The 17,393-nt window shown below is 36.2% G+C and overlaps 2 protein-coding genes across 2 annotated transcripts; one reads left to right on the top strand and one right to left on the bottom strand.

Annotated features, from left to right (window-relative positions):
• Positions 1-8,096: 8,096 nt before the first annotated feature.
• Positions 8,097-10,072, top strand: LOC107797988 (F-box/kelch-repeat protein At1g16250-like). The gene is made up of 2 exons (XM_016620911.2): positions 8,097-8,692; positions 9,318-10,072. The coding sequence occupies exons 1-2, from the start codon at positions 8,122-8,124 to the stop codon at positions 9,851-9,853; spliced, it is 1,107 nt and encodes a 368-aa protein (XP_016476397.2). The 5' UTR covers positions 8,097-8,121; the 3' UTR covers positions 9,854-10,072.
• Positions 10,073-14,699: 4,627 nt separating this feature from the next.
• LOC142167820 (uncharacterized) lies at positions 14,700-15,548 on the bottom strand. Its single transcript, XM_075227848.1, has 2 exons — positions 15,351-15,548; positions 14,700-15,230 (listed from the first exon to the last, which is right to left on the bottom strand). The coding sequence occupies exons 1-2, from the start codon at positions 15,546-15,548 to the stop codon at positions 14,700-14,702; spliced, it is 729 nt and encodes a 242-aa protein (XP_075083949.1).
• Positions 15,549-17,393: the final 1,845 nt, after the last annotated feature.

The raw sequence follows: 17,393 nt of genomic DNA, 5'->3' as shown, positions 1-17,393 counted from the left end.
TAGTGATATTCCGGGTCTTGGGAAATTATTTTGTATATGTCGAGTTGTACTACTCTTGGCTATTCACAATATGCTATTTATCGTTAAAATGTTGTGTTTTCTTTATATTTTTCATAATATTAGGCTTACCTAGTCGTAAAGACTAGGTGCCATCACGACACCTTACGGAGGGATAATTTGGGTCGTGACAATACTGCGTCACAGACATGCCCTCCTAACGTAATTGTTCAAACCGTCTACGCAGCTCCTCTCTGCGAGACTGCGGCACAAACTTCTCCAAAAAGAGATCGGAGAATTCCTGCCATGTAAGTGGTACTGCACCAATCGGCATGTGCCTCTCATAGGCCTCCCACCATCTAAAAGCAGCCCCAGAAAACTGAAAAGTAAAGAACGAGGCTCCACTGGTCTCCAGAATACCTGTTGTCTGAAGCATCTGCTGGCACTTATCCGGAAAACCCTGAGCATCCTCTGACTCAGCACCACTAAATGATGGAGGTTGAAGCCTCCCAAATCTTTCAAGTCTCCTCTGCTCATCATCTGACATAACGAGGACTATCGAGTCCTGAACAGCTGCAGCCGGCTAGACTGGTAGTGCCCCCGGTATCTGAAGTCCCTGCACTACTTGCTCTGGAGCATGGGCAATAGGGGTATGAGTACCTCCCCCAGCCTGAGAAGTGGCTGGTGCGGCCTGAGCCGAAACCACCTGAGCAAGGCCAGTGCAAACTGTTAATATCTGAGCCATAGCCTCATGTAGTCCTGGAATCTCAATGGGCATAGCTCGTGCCTGAGCGGGTCCTGCCGGCTCAACTACATTTGGAATCTGCTCTTGAGCTGGAGCAACTGGTGGTGCTACAAGTGCTGATCCAACCGCTGTACGAGCGACACCTCGACCTCTAACTCGGCCTCGGGCTCTACCCTGGCCCGGCCTCTCACGGCCCAAACTGGTGGCACTGGTGGATGACCGTTCGATCCGGTAGTACGTGTTCTCACCATTTGTAAGAGAATAGAATAAAAGAATTTTAGTTTTTCCGAAATCAATAAGTTCTCATGATAGAATACAAGAAAGTGAAATTTTCCTAAGGGTTCGGCAGCCTCTCAAAAATAAGTACAGACGTCTCCATACCGATCCGCAAGACTCTACTAAACCTGCTCATGATTCGTGACAGCTATGTAACCTAGGCTCTAATACCAACTTGTCACGACCCAAAATCTCACCCGTCGTGATGGCGCCTATTTCAATACTAGGCAAGTCGACATCATCAATAACCCACAATATCTTTTAAATATGGAGAACATCATAATTAAGTTTAAGAGAAAATCCCACAATTAATAGGTAAAACATATTCCCAAAACCCGTTGTCACTAAGTACATGAGCATCTATATACAACAAGCCTGAAAAACATGGTCTATAATAGTCTAAGACCAAATACAGTAAACAAGGAGATAGGGGATGAGAGACAAGGTCTGCGAAATATGGCAGCTACCTCTGAATCTCCAGAAAATCAACTGTGTAAAAGAATCAACACCCACTATGTCCGGGATCACCTGGATCTGCACGCGAAGTGCAGGATGTAGTATAAGTACAACCAACTCAGTAAGTAACAATAATAAATAAAGAACTGAAAGTAGTGACGAGCTTCTCAGCTAAGTCGAAATACAGTACTTTCCAACAGAAAAGGGTAGGCATGCTCTCAAGTTCAACATTTAAAATTTCACAGTAATTTCATATCAAATTTGACTGAAACAGAAAATAATGTTTTTCCGAAATTTCCAAAATAGTGATATATGACACCTGAAAATGCAGCAATTAATGAAATCAAAGCATCCTCTTAGAGTAACAGTCACTCAGTCCTCCCATTCACTCCAACCTCACAGTCACTCTTTTCTCACAGTCACTCATTCCTCACAGTCACTCTTTCCTCACAGTCATTCAGCACTCGGCACTTGACACTCGCACTCAGTAGGTACCTGTGCTCACTGGGAGTGTGCACAGACTCCGGTGGGGCTCCTTCAGTCCAAGCGCTACATCAAGCCAATCATGGCATAAATCAATGAAACATGTTGCGACGTGCAGCCCGATCCATAAATATCCTCATAATTAGGCCCTCTGCCTCACTCAGTCATCAACCTCTTCAGTCTCTCAGGCTCTCAGAAATCATGATAATCAGCCCAAAATTAATAATATGATGTATTAATAAATAACAACAGAGACTAAGATATGATATGAAATAAATAACCATGACTGAGTGTGAAATTACAATTTGAACGTATAATTCAACCACAGAAATGACCCCAGTGAGTGCCAATAATAACAGCATATGTCTAAGCATGATTTTTAATACGAGTCTAAGCTCAATTTTCTTTAGCACATAGAGAATGTACTAGTATCAACAGATTATTCAACTACACATTTCCATGGAATTTGACCAAGTCGCAATTCCTATGGTACACGCCCACACACCCGTCACCTAGCATGTGTGTCACCTCAAAACTAATCACATAACACATAATCTGGGGTTTCATACCCTCAAGACCAATTTTAGAATTGTTACTTACCTCAAATCGCGTAATTCTTTATTCCGCTATACCTTTGCCACGAGAATTAATCTCCGAAAGTCTCATATCTAGCCACAATTAATTCAATTCAGTCAATACCAATTATTGTAATTAATTCTATAAGAAAATACTAATTTTTCCAATAAAATTCAAAATTTAACTCAAAACTTGCCTCGTGGACCCCACGTCTCGGAAGCCCACAAAATTTATAAAATATGAACGTCCATCCAACAACGAGTCCAATCATACAAATTTCACAAAATTTCTACATTAACTCGACCCTCAAATCTTTAATTAAATTCTTTGAAGATTTCTACCATTTTTAACGCAATCTTTACCCATTTGAACTCAACAATATTTCCATAAACCTTATTGGTATGTGTATGTATAAATAATACTCTAACACCCAAGAATCATACTCTTAATCCCCATCTTTTACTCCAAACTCAAAATTAAAGAATTAAGGAAAGAAATTCTTACCTCTTAGATGAAGATCTTGTGGGTTTTCCTTGTCAATCTTTCAAGATTTGAGCAAGACTTGATGAATAATTAGCCTAGGGTTTTCTCTCTCTCTAAAACACTCTCACTTCTCTCTAAAATATCAGATTTTTGCTCCAAAATGAGCTTCAAGGACTATAAATCGAAGTTGGATCGGGTTATAAAAATTCAAAATTGAAGATCCGGAACAGGATATGCGGTCGTATATGCGATCGCAGAATACATATGCGGTCCGCATATCGGCCGCAAAATTGGCCTCCGGAACTGGGAAAAACCTGCCTGGGTTTGCGATCATTATGCAGCCCGCAGACCTGTTCTACGGTCGCATAATGAAACGTAGAACAGTTCTGCTGTCGCATAATGAACCGCAGAACAGTTCTGTGGTCGCATAGTCGACCGCAGAATGGCATCCAAAATGGCCCCTTACCTGCTTCACTCTGCGGCCATTATGCGGTCCGTAGAATGATTCTACGGTCGCATAATGGACCGCATAAATGCATTTCTTTGTACTAATTGATCTACTCCGGCACTACAAAACCTTAATTTTCTTAGCAAAAATTCTCCGGGGTCGTTACATATAAGTCAACATCCGGTCAATATTTTCAACTTAAATTTTAAACTTTGGAACTAAGTATTCCAAATCATTCCAAAACCTCACCGGACCCGAACCAATTACCCTTGGCAAGTCACATAACAAATGTAAGGCATAAATTGAGCAGTAAATGGGAAAATGGGATTGTAATACTCAAAATGACCGATCGGGTCGTTAAAGTACGGATGCAAAAGAAAAAATAAAATGGGTATAATTTAAAAAGGGGAGACCAAATAGGACACCCCATATAATTTTTACCAATTAAATGGTTAAAAGATATGTTGAAAGACATTATGGGTCTAAACCAATACGGACCAATTAACTAAACCCAACAGCTTCAAATAACAATAAAATGAGTTCCCCTCTACAAACAATTTAATTCTCCATAAAGGTACGAACGTATCGTCCTTAGATTAATCATAAATAGTATTTTCCCTTTCTCTTTTCACAAATAAAAAGTTTTCTAAAAAAAAAAAAGAATAATCAAGCACTAGGCAAATTTTATGTATAAACATAATTCTTTTAAAATATTTAGTTTGTATTAGTTCCATCATTTTAATTAATAACGCAATAATAAGAATAAGGTTATAAATTAGTCCAACATCATTTAACTATCCATATGTGGACTCATTATCTTCAAGCTACAAAGAAGTTTATCTTTTTCACAATAAGGATGAACTAATCTTTTCCATTAATTAATTTCGTCTTAACCAATGTCGGGAAGACTCGCTTCGGTATAAAGACATAAATAAAATGGCAAGGTCGTGAGGACACGTCTTGTTCCAATTCTTTCAATTAATTAAAAGTTGATATTTATTACTTTCGAGTAGGCTCCAATTTTAGGTGCGACGCACGAACTAAGGTCGGGGATACTCGTCTTAGTTAGTGTAAGTCAGTGTCGGGGATACTCGTCCTAATTTGAAATTAATAAAGCCATCAACAATAAAAGCGGACATTGGCAAAACATGAAAACCAAATAAAGCACAATTTATCTAAAATTTATTCAAGCCAAGTTCAAGTCAATAAAGCGACCGTGCTAGAACCACGGGACTCGGAGAATGCCTTACACCTTCTATCCGGTCAACAGAACTCCTTACCTGGACTTTGTTTTCGCAGACCAATAGTAATAGAGTCAAACCTTTCTTTGACTTGGGATTCAAATAAAAGGTGACTTGGAACACCCAAAATCAATTTTAAGTGGTGACTCTGTAAATAAAATAATCCTTACTCAAGTTTATCACTTTAATTGGAAAAACCCTTTTAATCCACATCCATAACACACATATCTTCTTTTAGGGTAAAAAGGGGTGTGAAAGTATGTTGTTGTAGATATATTAATTTGCATTAATTTTGTACGAAATTTATTTTTAAATTTGTATGTTGTTGTACCATCAAATTGTATAATATTAATTTTAAGTACGATGTATCCATTTTAGTGTTGAATTAAATAGGTTTCTTTAATTTGTGATAGATTAGTGTACTCGGTAAGTTAACCAATCAAGTGAAGCAGAATATTTACTAGCCCCGCACGATAGTTATTAACCTCGTAAAATCTTTTGACAAACCAATGAACTATTTCTTCGAATCTTAAATTCCTACGACCTTCTTACTAGGTGTTGAATTCATCTCTTGAAAAAGACTATCAAACTGCAGCATAATCCGATTTTGAATAGAGAACAATACAAACCGAAGTGTCACAAGTTTGAATTCAATAACATTCTTGCACTGTTAAAGTTCCATACTTAGTGGGTAGCAATGTAAAAAAGAAAAGGAAAAACCAGTAACAAATTGGAGGTTACTTCAATAAGTTGATTGGCAAAAGGCAACTTTAAGTCTTACCTTATTGAGAGAGAGAGAGAGAGAGAGAGAGAGAGAGAGAGAGAGAGAGAGAGAGAGAGAGAGAGAGAGAGAGAGAGAGAGAGAGAGAGAGAGAGAGAGACGGTTTGGGTGACCTAAACGGTGAGAGAGACGGTGAGAGAGAGTGATAAGGAAAGAAAGAAAAATTGATGAGAGAGGCGGCGGCAGTGAGGAAAGAGGAGAGGAGAGGAGAGAAAAAAGCAAAAGGATGTAACTAAATCCCCTAATTTAAGACAATAATAAGGGATTATATATTATTTATAAGTAATCCTTGTTTAGGGCTGGTAATATACAAAATTAGGACAATTTTGGTAAATAAGTTTCAAAAATTGTATAGGAAGGGAAAATTTCCATAAAAGAAAGGCTAATCTAGTAGTTTGTTATGGGCTTTTTTCACTTTTAGCCCACGCCAGAAACTATTTATATTTGGTAGCCAAAAAAATATATATAATTTGTATAATTTTTGTATATAACATACAGAATATATAAATATACAAAAAAAATAATTTTTTTTTTTTTGCTATTATTTTAAGAGCAGTTATACAGTATTTTCCCGTTTGTTATTTCGAAACACCCAATATGAGTCATTCCGTTGGGGATAGGGGTGTCAATGATTCGGTTCGGCACATCAATTTTTCGGTTATTCTATTATGTATAACCAAAATTAGACTTTCGAAACCGTCCCAATCATATCGATTTCTCTTCGGTTCGGTTAATTTTCGTATTTTTTTTTTAAAATATCATGTAAAAGTCACTAGTAGGAGTAGAATGCAATAACATACGTACTTTTATAGGACTTAGCAAAACTCTCTACATATTTTTACATTGAAAGGGTGATGAATTAAGAAAATATGAAAGATAGCTAGAGTATAGATCCATCAACTATTCTACAGCAACGTAAAAGAAACTAAGCAAATTAATACAAAGAAAATATAAATCACACGAGTGGAAAGATATTAACCAAGCTGGGACTCGGACGCAAGAATAAAGTCTATAGAAGATTGAATATTCAAAAAGATAAATCTAAATCATACGAAAGGAAACATATTCAATACATTGTAGTTTGCTACTCATAATCGCTAAAATACCTTGTGTCTTAGCTTGCTAGTGAATATGATGGAAATAATTTAGTTTCAATAGGAGTAGCATAATAGGTTTGGAAATTAGGATTTTGAGTTTAATTAGTTGTTCGCTTGTAACTGTTTTCATAATTCCAAGCCCCAAGAAAAATTTTAATGCGTTATTATTTTTAAAATTAATATATAAATATATTTTTCACATGTAAATTTATTCGGTACGGTTCCGTAATTTTTCGGTTCTACCCTAATTATCGGTACGGTTATAGATTTATATAAAAACTTGGGGTTTTATTAAAAGAAACCTAAAATTTAATTCGGTACGGTACGGTTTAATTAGTTTAGTCGATTTTTAAATATTCATTGACACCCCGTGGGAGAGTAGTTTTTGGTCTCCTTTTTTCTGTCTTTTCCCCCCTTAGATTTGGACTGAGCAATGCGCTTGATGTTTTACACGTACGAAGCAAATGAGAATTCCATAAACCAAGCTGGAGTTTACAACAAAGAGTAATAAAACAAGGGGAATGATTATATATAAACCAAAATCACTAAGTTAAGCAGCATTAGGGAAATCCGACGACCGAGTATATACAAGCTTAAATTAATAAAAGCCCCTTGTATGAGTGAAACTATCAAGGTACGCTTTGCTCTAACTAGAAATTAACATAGAAACAATTAAAATCTTAATTAACTTTCCCATGAAGATCAAAAACAGTGTCTCCGCTGCTAAGTAGCTCCAAGTTTTGTCAAAAACTTTCCTCGTGATTCACCATAAATATCCTCCTTGGACCTCGAACAATGAAAAGGATAAATAATTAAACTAGTTTAAGTTATATACATTCAGGCGCGGCTCAAACATATACACGACTAAAAGTCAAAGTTTGATGTGCGGCCTAAATTTTTAAAAGAAAATTATTAATAATTTTTTTTATAATCGATTTTCTCTAATAATTCCTTTTCAATTAATAATATAGTCAACCCATTTAATCTATCTTAAGACATTGTTAATCTCAGGTAAGATTTTATCAATTATAAGATCTTGAAAACTTCTTTTCTTTGAGGCAACTGTTGTAGAAAAACTCTACTTTTGTATGAAAAGCACTAAGTATTATCTTTTTAAAATACCTATAAATCTATTATTTCCAAAAAAATGGGGCCCCAAAAATTTTGGGGGCGTAAGGCAAAACCTTACTTGGAACAACGTTAGAGCCGGCCATGTATACACTATCAGTGTAAAGAATTTTTTATATTATCAGATATTTACTACTAGCAGTAAACTTCCTCAAAATGTGAGATTTTTAATTGTGAAAATAAGATAAGTTAAAGGTGACTTTCTTACACACGATGGTCAATGTATATAAAGAAGCTAGCTACTTTCCATATATATACGTTAATTACCATTCAGAACAACAAGACATACTTAGGAATAAACTCCAAGACCCTTGGTATTTTCTGTTGGCCCTCCCCTATATTTTTTAGCTCATGCCACACTGAAAGAGGCTCTCTCTCTCCCAGTCCAAGGAAGAAAAAAAAGCAAAAACATGGGTTCCATTTCATCTCCTTCACGAAATCCTATTCGATTCCAAGAAAATGAAGATAACTATTATCGTATATATGCCTCTTTTTGTGAAAAAGATTATAATCCTAACGTTAACATGTCGAATTGGATATCATGTTACCATCCTTCGACAAATTCATGGCATCGACTGACATCAATTCCAGACCTTCTTGAGAACCAAGTTCTAAAGGGCTTTTCAATTGTTTCAATTGGCGAAACGATTTACGTTATAGGAGGAAGACATTGTTACAAGGTTGTTGGTGATGAACTTGACGATTCTGTTCATGAAAGGGACATAAATGTGCGATCTTCAGTTCTTAAATACAACACTCGGACGGATACTTGGTCTACTTGTGCACCTTTAGTTACACAGAGATATAACTTTGCATGCACTTGTAAAGATGGTAAAATTTATGTTGCGGGTGGACAAACAACGTTAGACAGTGCCGAGGGTACTTGTTTTGCTGAAGTATATGACCCTGCTATAGATGAATGGAAACCATTACCAAATATGAGCACATTGAGGTACAAATCTGCTGGTGTGGCATGGCAAGGTAATGTTTAGTAGTAGTATTTTGCAATAGGAGTATTAAGGTTACCAATATTAATGTTTGTATGGAGAATTACTTGCATTTTCCTTTAAATAACCTATTCGTATAAATCTTTTTAATATTGCAATAATGCATAGGACTTATACTCTAAAAACGATATTTTTTAAATGTAGTAATTATAAGAAAATGTATGTACTACCATAGCAGAGATTAAGACACTTAGATTCAATCAAGTGTACCATTCAACTCCTTGAATTCGAAGGCTGCAATCGTCGGTGGTTAAGCCGAGTTCACGATCCGCTAGCTACCAGAATTCAACTAATGGAACATCAACCGCTAACCACACACTCAAGAACAAAATATGTTAGGGTTTCTTTCTGATAGCTAGGGAAAGGAGGATTGACCTCGATTTATAAGGAGTGTCTACCATCACAGACCAATTGTTATTTGACCTTGCGTATCCACACACGTAATAATTTAATATTAGGCATTTTGTTTATTCACCACTTGGATCAGGTCACTATCCTTTCAGGTTATAACCAATTAAGGTAAGTTCAAATTCCAAAAGTAATCTTTCACGCCACAAATATTTCCCTTAATTATTCCGTATTTCTATTTTTTCTAACAGGTAAAATTTATGTGGTGGGAGGATTCGCTAAAAGGGGAAACAGTGACAGCCAAGGACCATATATTATGGAAAGAAGCTCTGCTGAGCTGTACGATCCACAAAAAGAAAAGTGGGATTACGTGGCAAGAATGTGGGACCTGGATATACCACCTAATCAAATAGTGAATGTTAATGGGAAATTATTCAGCTCAGGTGATTGCTTAAATGCATGGAAAGGACATATAGAAGCCTATGATGAAAACCTAAATATGTGGAACATTGTAGATGGGTCACATTCACCAATATCCACGTCAGATGCCACGGAGGCAATTACGTGTCCACCTATGCAAAGAATTTTTTGCACAATGGCGCCTATAGGGACTAAACTCTACTTCTTGGCTGGCTATAAGATGCAAGGGGAGATATCAAGAACCAAAACTGAAGTCCACGTGTTTGACACATCAGCAACTGCTAATGGCTGGAGAAGCTTCGAACCAATTGAAGAAGAAGGAGAGAAGGAGCTTTGTAGTCATTGTTGTGTTCTTAAACTGGATTAGCCATAAATTCATGATTTATTGTTAAATCGGGGAGGTTACTTTTGGAGAAGAATCTGAAGAAAATAGCTACTAGTAATAGAATAAGAACGATCCAAGTGAAGTAGTATAAAGAACAACCGATATCCTGATCATATTGTCCACGTTTACGAAATTAATTATAATTATAATATATAGTGGGTCAATCAAATTTTGTTAGCGAACGAAATGACAGGATTGCATTTGCATGAATATATATATTTTTTGATATATAGAGCTGATTGAATAAATTATTCCCCTAGGTAAAGTTTCTATACGTTTACATGCATGCTTGATTGCCTAAGAAATAAGAGATACCAGCACACGGGCGAAAAGAGAGTAGAAGTTACGGGTTCAGCTGAATCAATAACTTTGGTCCAAGCTATGTATTTATTTTAAAAAATTCATTTGAAATCTAAACACGTTAGATTAGTTTGTAAATCGTAAAACGAGAACTTATTTGTTCTTCATAAAGCGGAAGCGAAAACGGATTGAATCGCGGCTGGAATTACTGGTCGGCAGTGGTTGTCACGGTGCGTTGGAGCAACCCCCAATTTCACAGTCAAAACCCTTGTTTGGATTGAGAGAGAGAAAGAGCGCGTGGAAGAATACTGCTTAGAGTCACCTTTTTGTGTACACACTAAGTGTACTTATATAGGAAATATTAGGGTTAACTAATAACCCTATTTGGGCCTTAGAGCACCCCTTATGGGTGGACCCAATATTTCCTACATCTCTCACTCACACATAATGGGAGTGCTCATCTAGTTTGAGAAACATATTCTCAACTCATCTCCTCAATTATTCATACAGGGAAGTAGACCGTGCGACCAGCATACTGTGAGAACTAAGTGCTATACATCTGTTAGGAGTATATAGCCTCTCGTCGAGCGCAAACCTGCAAGTGGATCATAAAGTATGTAGTACCCTAGATCATATATATATATATATATATATCACATTTGATATAGTCTCAAAATCTCATATATCATTATTTCTTGTATTCACAATCATAACTCATAAGCTATAATTGGTGCACCAGTGAATACAAATAAATGAGATTCCATCAATGATCTTCCTCTTTTCACGATTCCCTTAACATTAGTATGACTGTTTTTCTAGATATGCTCCGCTAGACCGAATCTGTGTTCATGATCTTTTGAAAACACACTAAGATAGCTAACATCACACTAAGTCTCAAGTATCTGATCAGAGTCTATAAGGGTACAAAATCTTGAGCTATCATAAAAGCTCTGGGTCTCTCACAATAATAAGTTGAGAATGGACTTAAATTAACCCAATTGGTCGACATTAGCAAACATGGTATGAAACATGTGCTACAACATTTTCTCCTTTTTCCTAAGGAACGTATGTCTTTATCTCATAAAGAATGTTGTACAGATGATATTTAGACACCATAACCATAAATATCTAAATTTGAGTTCTTTGATCTACAATATCATTTTTAACTCACATCTGGCTCACAAAGTAGACTAGGTGAATGTTTTTCACCCTAATGACCTTATGTCATTGTTTAAGCGACATTCTAATTTTAAGCGAATAGCTCTCAAATTATCCTTATGATAATTTTTCTTAAAACCATGTCTCATCTCCTCACATCACTAAGATAAAGAGGCGGTTACCTGTGTGAGAAGGCCAACCTCTTGTCTACCAAACATACTTATCAAAAAAAAATAAAGAATGCACATAACATTCAACAAAAAAAATATGTATATATATAAATCAACTTTATTGATAATCAAAGAACATCGGTTTGTGAACATGGGAAAATAAATAACAAAATAAAGTATCTCAGAGTCTACGTAAGCCTTGAGACCTAGTGTGTCTACCAAATGCATCTCTAAACAAAGGCTTGGTCAATGGATCTGCTAACATATCTTTTGTAGACACATACTTCACATTCACTACATTGCGTCTAACCATGTCTCTCACATAGTTATACTTGATATCTATATGTTTGGTTTTACAATGAAACTTTGGGTCCTTGGTGGAAGATATTGCAACCTCACTGTCACAGTAGACTAATATTGGTTCAGTATTTTCAGTGATATCCAACAAGTGCTCCAAGAACTTTTTCAACTAAATAGCTTCTTGTGTTGCTGATGCGAGAGCCACGTATTCGACTTCCATCATAGATAGTGATACACATGATTGTTTCTTACTGCTCCATGATATGGCGCCATCACTGAATAAGAAAATATATCCTGAGGTATACTTCCTCTCGTCTAGATCTCCTCCATGATCAGCATCATTGTATCCAACTAATCGCAGATCCTTGCCGCCTTGATAACAAAGGGCATAATCAGCAGTTCCCTACAGATATCTCATAATCCTCTTTACTGCTTTCCAATGTGCTAAACCTATGTCGGTTTGATATCTACTTACCAAGTCAACTTCTTGACAGATATCAGGTCTAGTGCACACCATAGCATACATTAGACTTCCGACTGCGCTCCTATAAGGAACTCGGCTCATTCTTTCTGTCTCTTCAGGAGTCTTAGGACACATCTGACTTCCCAAGGTATGGCCTTTACTCATATGAGTTTCAACTGGGCTACTATTTTGCATATTAAATCGTTCAAGAACTTTTCCAATGTAATTTTCTTGTGAGAGATACAATAGTTTCTTTGGACGATCTTTTGAAATCTTAACTCCAAGAATATATGCAGCTTCACCCATATCTTTCATCTCAAGTTGAGATGATAACCATGACTTTATCTCGGTTATAAACTCCTTATCATTTCCAGCTATAAGTATGTCATCTACATATAATGTTAAAATCACAAGGTTGTTTCTTGATCTCTTGGTATAAACGTAATGGTCTTCATCCATCATGGTAAAATCATTGGATATAAGAACATTCTGAAAGCGTATATACCACTGCCTTGAATATTGTTTGAGGCCATTAATAGACTTCAAAAGTCTACAAACCTTTTGTTCGTGGCCCTTTTCAATGAAACACTCAGGTTGTTCCATATAGATTTTTTCATCAAGTTCTCCATTGAGAAAGGCAGTCTTTACATCCATCTGATGTAATTCAAGATCCAAGTTTGCAACAATAGCTAGAACCAGGCGAACTGAGGTAAATCATACAGCAGGCGAGAAAGTCTCTTCGTAGTCTATTCCTTTCTGTTGTGTATACCCTTTCGCCACCAGTCTAGCCTTATATCTCTCAATTGTGCCATTAGCCTTGAGCTTAATTTTGAGAACCCATTTGCTCCCAATTGCTTTCCTTCAGGGAGGTCAACTAGTTCCCAAATTTTGTTGGCTCTCATAGACTCCAATTAATCTTCCATTGCTTTTGTCCATTTATCCTTAGAAGGGAATGAAAGAGCCTCTTTTATATTTTTAGGCTCGTTTTCTTCTTGTAAGAGCAACATAAATAGTTCGCCGCCTTCAACATCAAATCGTCGGCGGGGAATCTTCTTACGAGAACCACGTCTTATTTGTGATTCATCATTGTTCCTATTTGGATCAATGTTGCTCCTATTCGGATCAAGATCATTCATCCTACTCCCACTTTGAACAAGATTTGTGACCATCTCGCTTCCACTTGGAACAAGATCCATTTGGTCACTTCCACTAAATGTAGAAGGATCACTTTCATTCGCATCTAATGATGAAGGAGGTCTTTGATGAGAAACTAATTCATCATCTGCTAAAGTTCTCCCACTCGAATGAAGTAATCCTAGTACTTCTTAATCCATTATCTCAAATAAGGTTAGGTCTTAACCTACCTCTCCCTTCTTAGGGAACTCATCCTCTAAGAATGTGACATCTCGTGATTCAAACTCAGTTACACTCCCACTATCCTGCTGACCTATAAATACATAACCCTTTGAGGTTTCAGAGTATCTTATAAAGATACTTTTCTTTCCCTTCGGGCCCAATTTGCCATATTTATGAGAGGAATCATATGTATATGCAGCACAAACCCAAGGTCTTAATATACTCAGGTCGGGTTGTCTTCCAGTCCATAACTCATATGGAGTAGTAGTAAATGATTTTGTAGGCACTCGACTAAGCACAAAGGTGGCAGTAAGTAACGCATCACCCCAGTAACTTATTGGGAGGTTAGCTTGTGCTATCATTGACCTAACCATTTCTAGGAGCGTTCTGTTTCTTCTCTCTGCAACACCATTTTGTTGTGGAGTATTTTGGATAGTCAACTGATGAACTATTCCATTTTCATCACATAATTTATTAAACTGAGTTGATAAATATTCACGACCACGATCAGTTCGAAGAGCTTTTATCTTCTTATCTAATTGATTTTCCGCTAAGCTCATATAGCTTTTGAAGCAACTTATTGCTTCTGATTTGTGGAAAATTAAATAGACATAACTGAAACGGGTAAAGTCATCAATAAATGTGATGAAATAACTTGCTCCATGCCTAGCCCTAACATTCATAGGCCCACAGATATCCGAATGGACTAATTGCAAAGGATATTCAGCTCTAGTCGCCTGACCAAAAGGTTTTCTTGCAGATTTTTCAGCTAGACAATTTTCACAAGTGTCCATTCCACATGTTCAATGCTGGAAAGCAAACCTTGTTTTGCTAACCTTTGCATTGTTTGTTGGCCAATATGACCAAGTCTAGCATGACATGTGTTTATATCACTATCATATTTATATGAAGAAACAAACATAGAAAAACTAGCATTATTATTAAATGAGTCATAATCCAAATCCATAATAATTAAACCTCTGGTCACATGACCAAAACCATATAAAGTTGAACCAAAAGTCAACTTGGCAGAATTGCCATGATAAAACAAGTCAAATCCTAACTTAAGCAAAACTGAAACTCAAATAACATTCCGGTGAATTGTTGGTGCAAAGAGAACATCATGTAGTAGTAGGTCTCGACCACCACGTAGGACTAACTCGCATGTACTGATTCCTTCAACAACAACTTTATTGTTGTTGCCTACATATATCCATTTTGCTCCACGTGAAACTCGCCGAAATTCAACAAAAGCACTGCGTTCCCAGGCTATGTGGTCCGTTGCTCCTGAGTCTACAATCCACAAAGGATTAGATTCAGTTAGAAAAACAGAACTAGAAACACAAAGTTCACTAATTCGAGCATCGTAAAATACCTTTCTAGGAGGCTCAGAGCAATCTCTGGCATAGTGACCCATCTTGTCACAATTATAGCATTTCACTTTAGCAACTTTGACACGTTTGGGACGTATGTTCTTGCCTTTTTCAGTCTTTGCTCTTTTAGCATGCTGAACTTGAGGTGGCCCTCTCTTCTTTCCCCAGTTCTTTTTGTTTGGATCACTCTTGGTTTTGGAGGTTGTTGCTATGTGCAACTCAGCTATTGGCTTTGCAGCCTCAAGTCATTCCTCCTTTAACTCAAGGTGTCTCCGGACATCTTCCAAAGTTGTGATTCTTTCATTATGGGTCAAATGCATTTTCATATGATCCCAAGAACTAGGTAAAGAGTGTATGACAGCTTGGATTTGTTGCTCATCAGTCAACATATGACCAACATCTTTCAACTCCCTGATCATATTTGTCATTTGCCTCAGATGTGTTTTCATTGAATGTTCTGGGCGTTTCTTATATGAATCAAATTTGATCGTTAAGGATCGCATCCTTGCAGTGGAACAGGTACCAAACCTTTTCCTCAAAGCATTCCAAAGATCCATAGCTTTTTGCTGATCCTTAAACTCCCTTAGAATATCATCATCTAAGGTGCTCAACAACGTAATGCGAGCGATGGAGTTCTTTTTTCTTCCAACTGTCATAGGCTTCACGCTCACGCCTATGCTGAGCAGTGTTGCCTTCCTCGTACTCATTCATGACATTGTTGATGGCCTCCAGAGCCTCTTGCTCCTCTAGCACATACTGGAATTTCAAGCTCCAGGTTTCATAGTTGTCACCATTGAGTTTCAACCCTTTGTTGAGCTCAGCAACAATGTTTTTCGAAGCAGTAGTCATTCTTTAACAAAATAAAAAATAATATGAGGATCATGTCAAAAAAATAACGCAAGGCACGATGTTCTACATACATACATATTATGACACTAAGCATCGATTGATTAAGTTAATAAATACATATATTAATTAGGGAGTCGAAAGTTCTCTACGTTCCCAATTATCGTCCAAGAATTAAAATATTATAAAAATTAACCTATTCAATTATCTAGCTAAGTGTCTTAATCATGTTTAAGACAACATAATCATCTTTCATGATTTTATAATCCCATGTGGATCATAAGTTAACAAATAACTTATATTAGCATGCGAATAAAATTAATGTCAAACTAATTAACATTTATTACATGCTATATCAATTCACATAAAATTTACTTTAATGTTAAAATTAATTAACATATTATACATGTTAAACAAATTAACAAGTATTGTTAATATTAAACTAATTAATATTGATTTCATGCTAAATAAATTAACATAAAGCATGTGTTAAACTAATTAGCCAAAGTAATGTTAAAACAATTAACATTTTTAGCATGTTAAACAAATTAACAAATGAATTTAATGTTAAATACATTAACATTTCTAGCAATTGGGATGATAAAATAATCATAGTTTTCAAAAAAAAAAAAAAAACTAAATTTATATTCTGAAAATTAAGTCTATATGACTAATTTCCGAAATTTAAAATTTCTAAAAAACGGAACTTAATTTAAAATTTTTTAGTTGAGCCATTAGCCCAAAATAAAATTAAACAAGACATAGAAAAGTGGGCCATTAACCCGATGTCTTAAATCTGCCACAAACAAACAGGCCAATTTCGGGTGGGCCTTTAGCCCAATTACTAAATTTTTCAACTTTGAAAGAAAAGGAACCATGCAATATTTGAAACCCAAACTTCAAAAAAAGAAGTCCATGCCTCTTTAACTTCAGCATAGAGGCTGCCCACATTTTTTTATTTTTTTATTTTTTTATTTATTATTAAAGCATATTTTAAAGGAGAGAGAAACCCTAAATTTCTTCTCCCCTTTCTCTTAATTCACAACCACCACTTTCATGGACATTGCAAGAGAGAAGACTTTTTCTTTCTTCTTCCTTTCCATCTCTGTTTTGACATTTACAGAAGGGAAGCCATTGCTTCATCTCCTTCCTCTTTTATTGTTGGCGCCGCTGCTCTTTGTAAAAGAAGAAAAATATTTGTTTCTTCTTCTTTTCCATCTCTAATGTTTTGCCATAGCCATTAGAGCACAAAGCTCCTACATATATATATGTGTGTGTTTGTTTGGCCGGCAAAACCCTTGGATCGGTTTCAAACCGAGTCTTAAATGACATCAAGAGCAGCCACCATCCGTTTGATGGTGGCCGGCGGTGGACGTTTTAACGGAACATTTAAAAAAAACTCCTTTTTTTCGCTGGATCAGTTTCTTAAGAAAAACTGACCAAAAGAATTCCAGATAAAAAAAATTGTCAAAGACTGATATAAAACTTCTTTCAAATCAGTAAAAAAAATTGATTTCATCCAAAACAATCATTCAGTGATTTACTCAAAAACAACG

The sequence above is a fragment of the Nicotiana tabacum genome, chromosome 2, assembly GCF_000715075.1.
Source record: "Nicotiana tabacum cultivar K326 chromosome 2, ASM71507v2, whole genome shotgun sequence".
In the NCBI taxonomy this organism is placed as follows: Eukaryota; Viridiplantae; Streptophyta; class Magnoliopsida; order Solanales; family Solanaceae; genus Nicotiana; species Nicotiana tabacum.
Note: the sequence above shows the minus strand (reverse complement) of the source record. Positions and strands in the feature narration are given on the sequence as shown.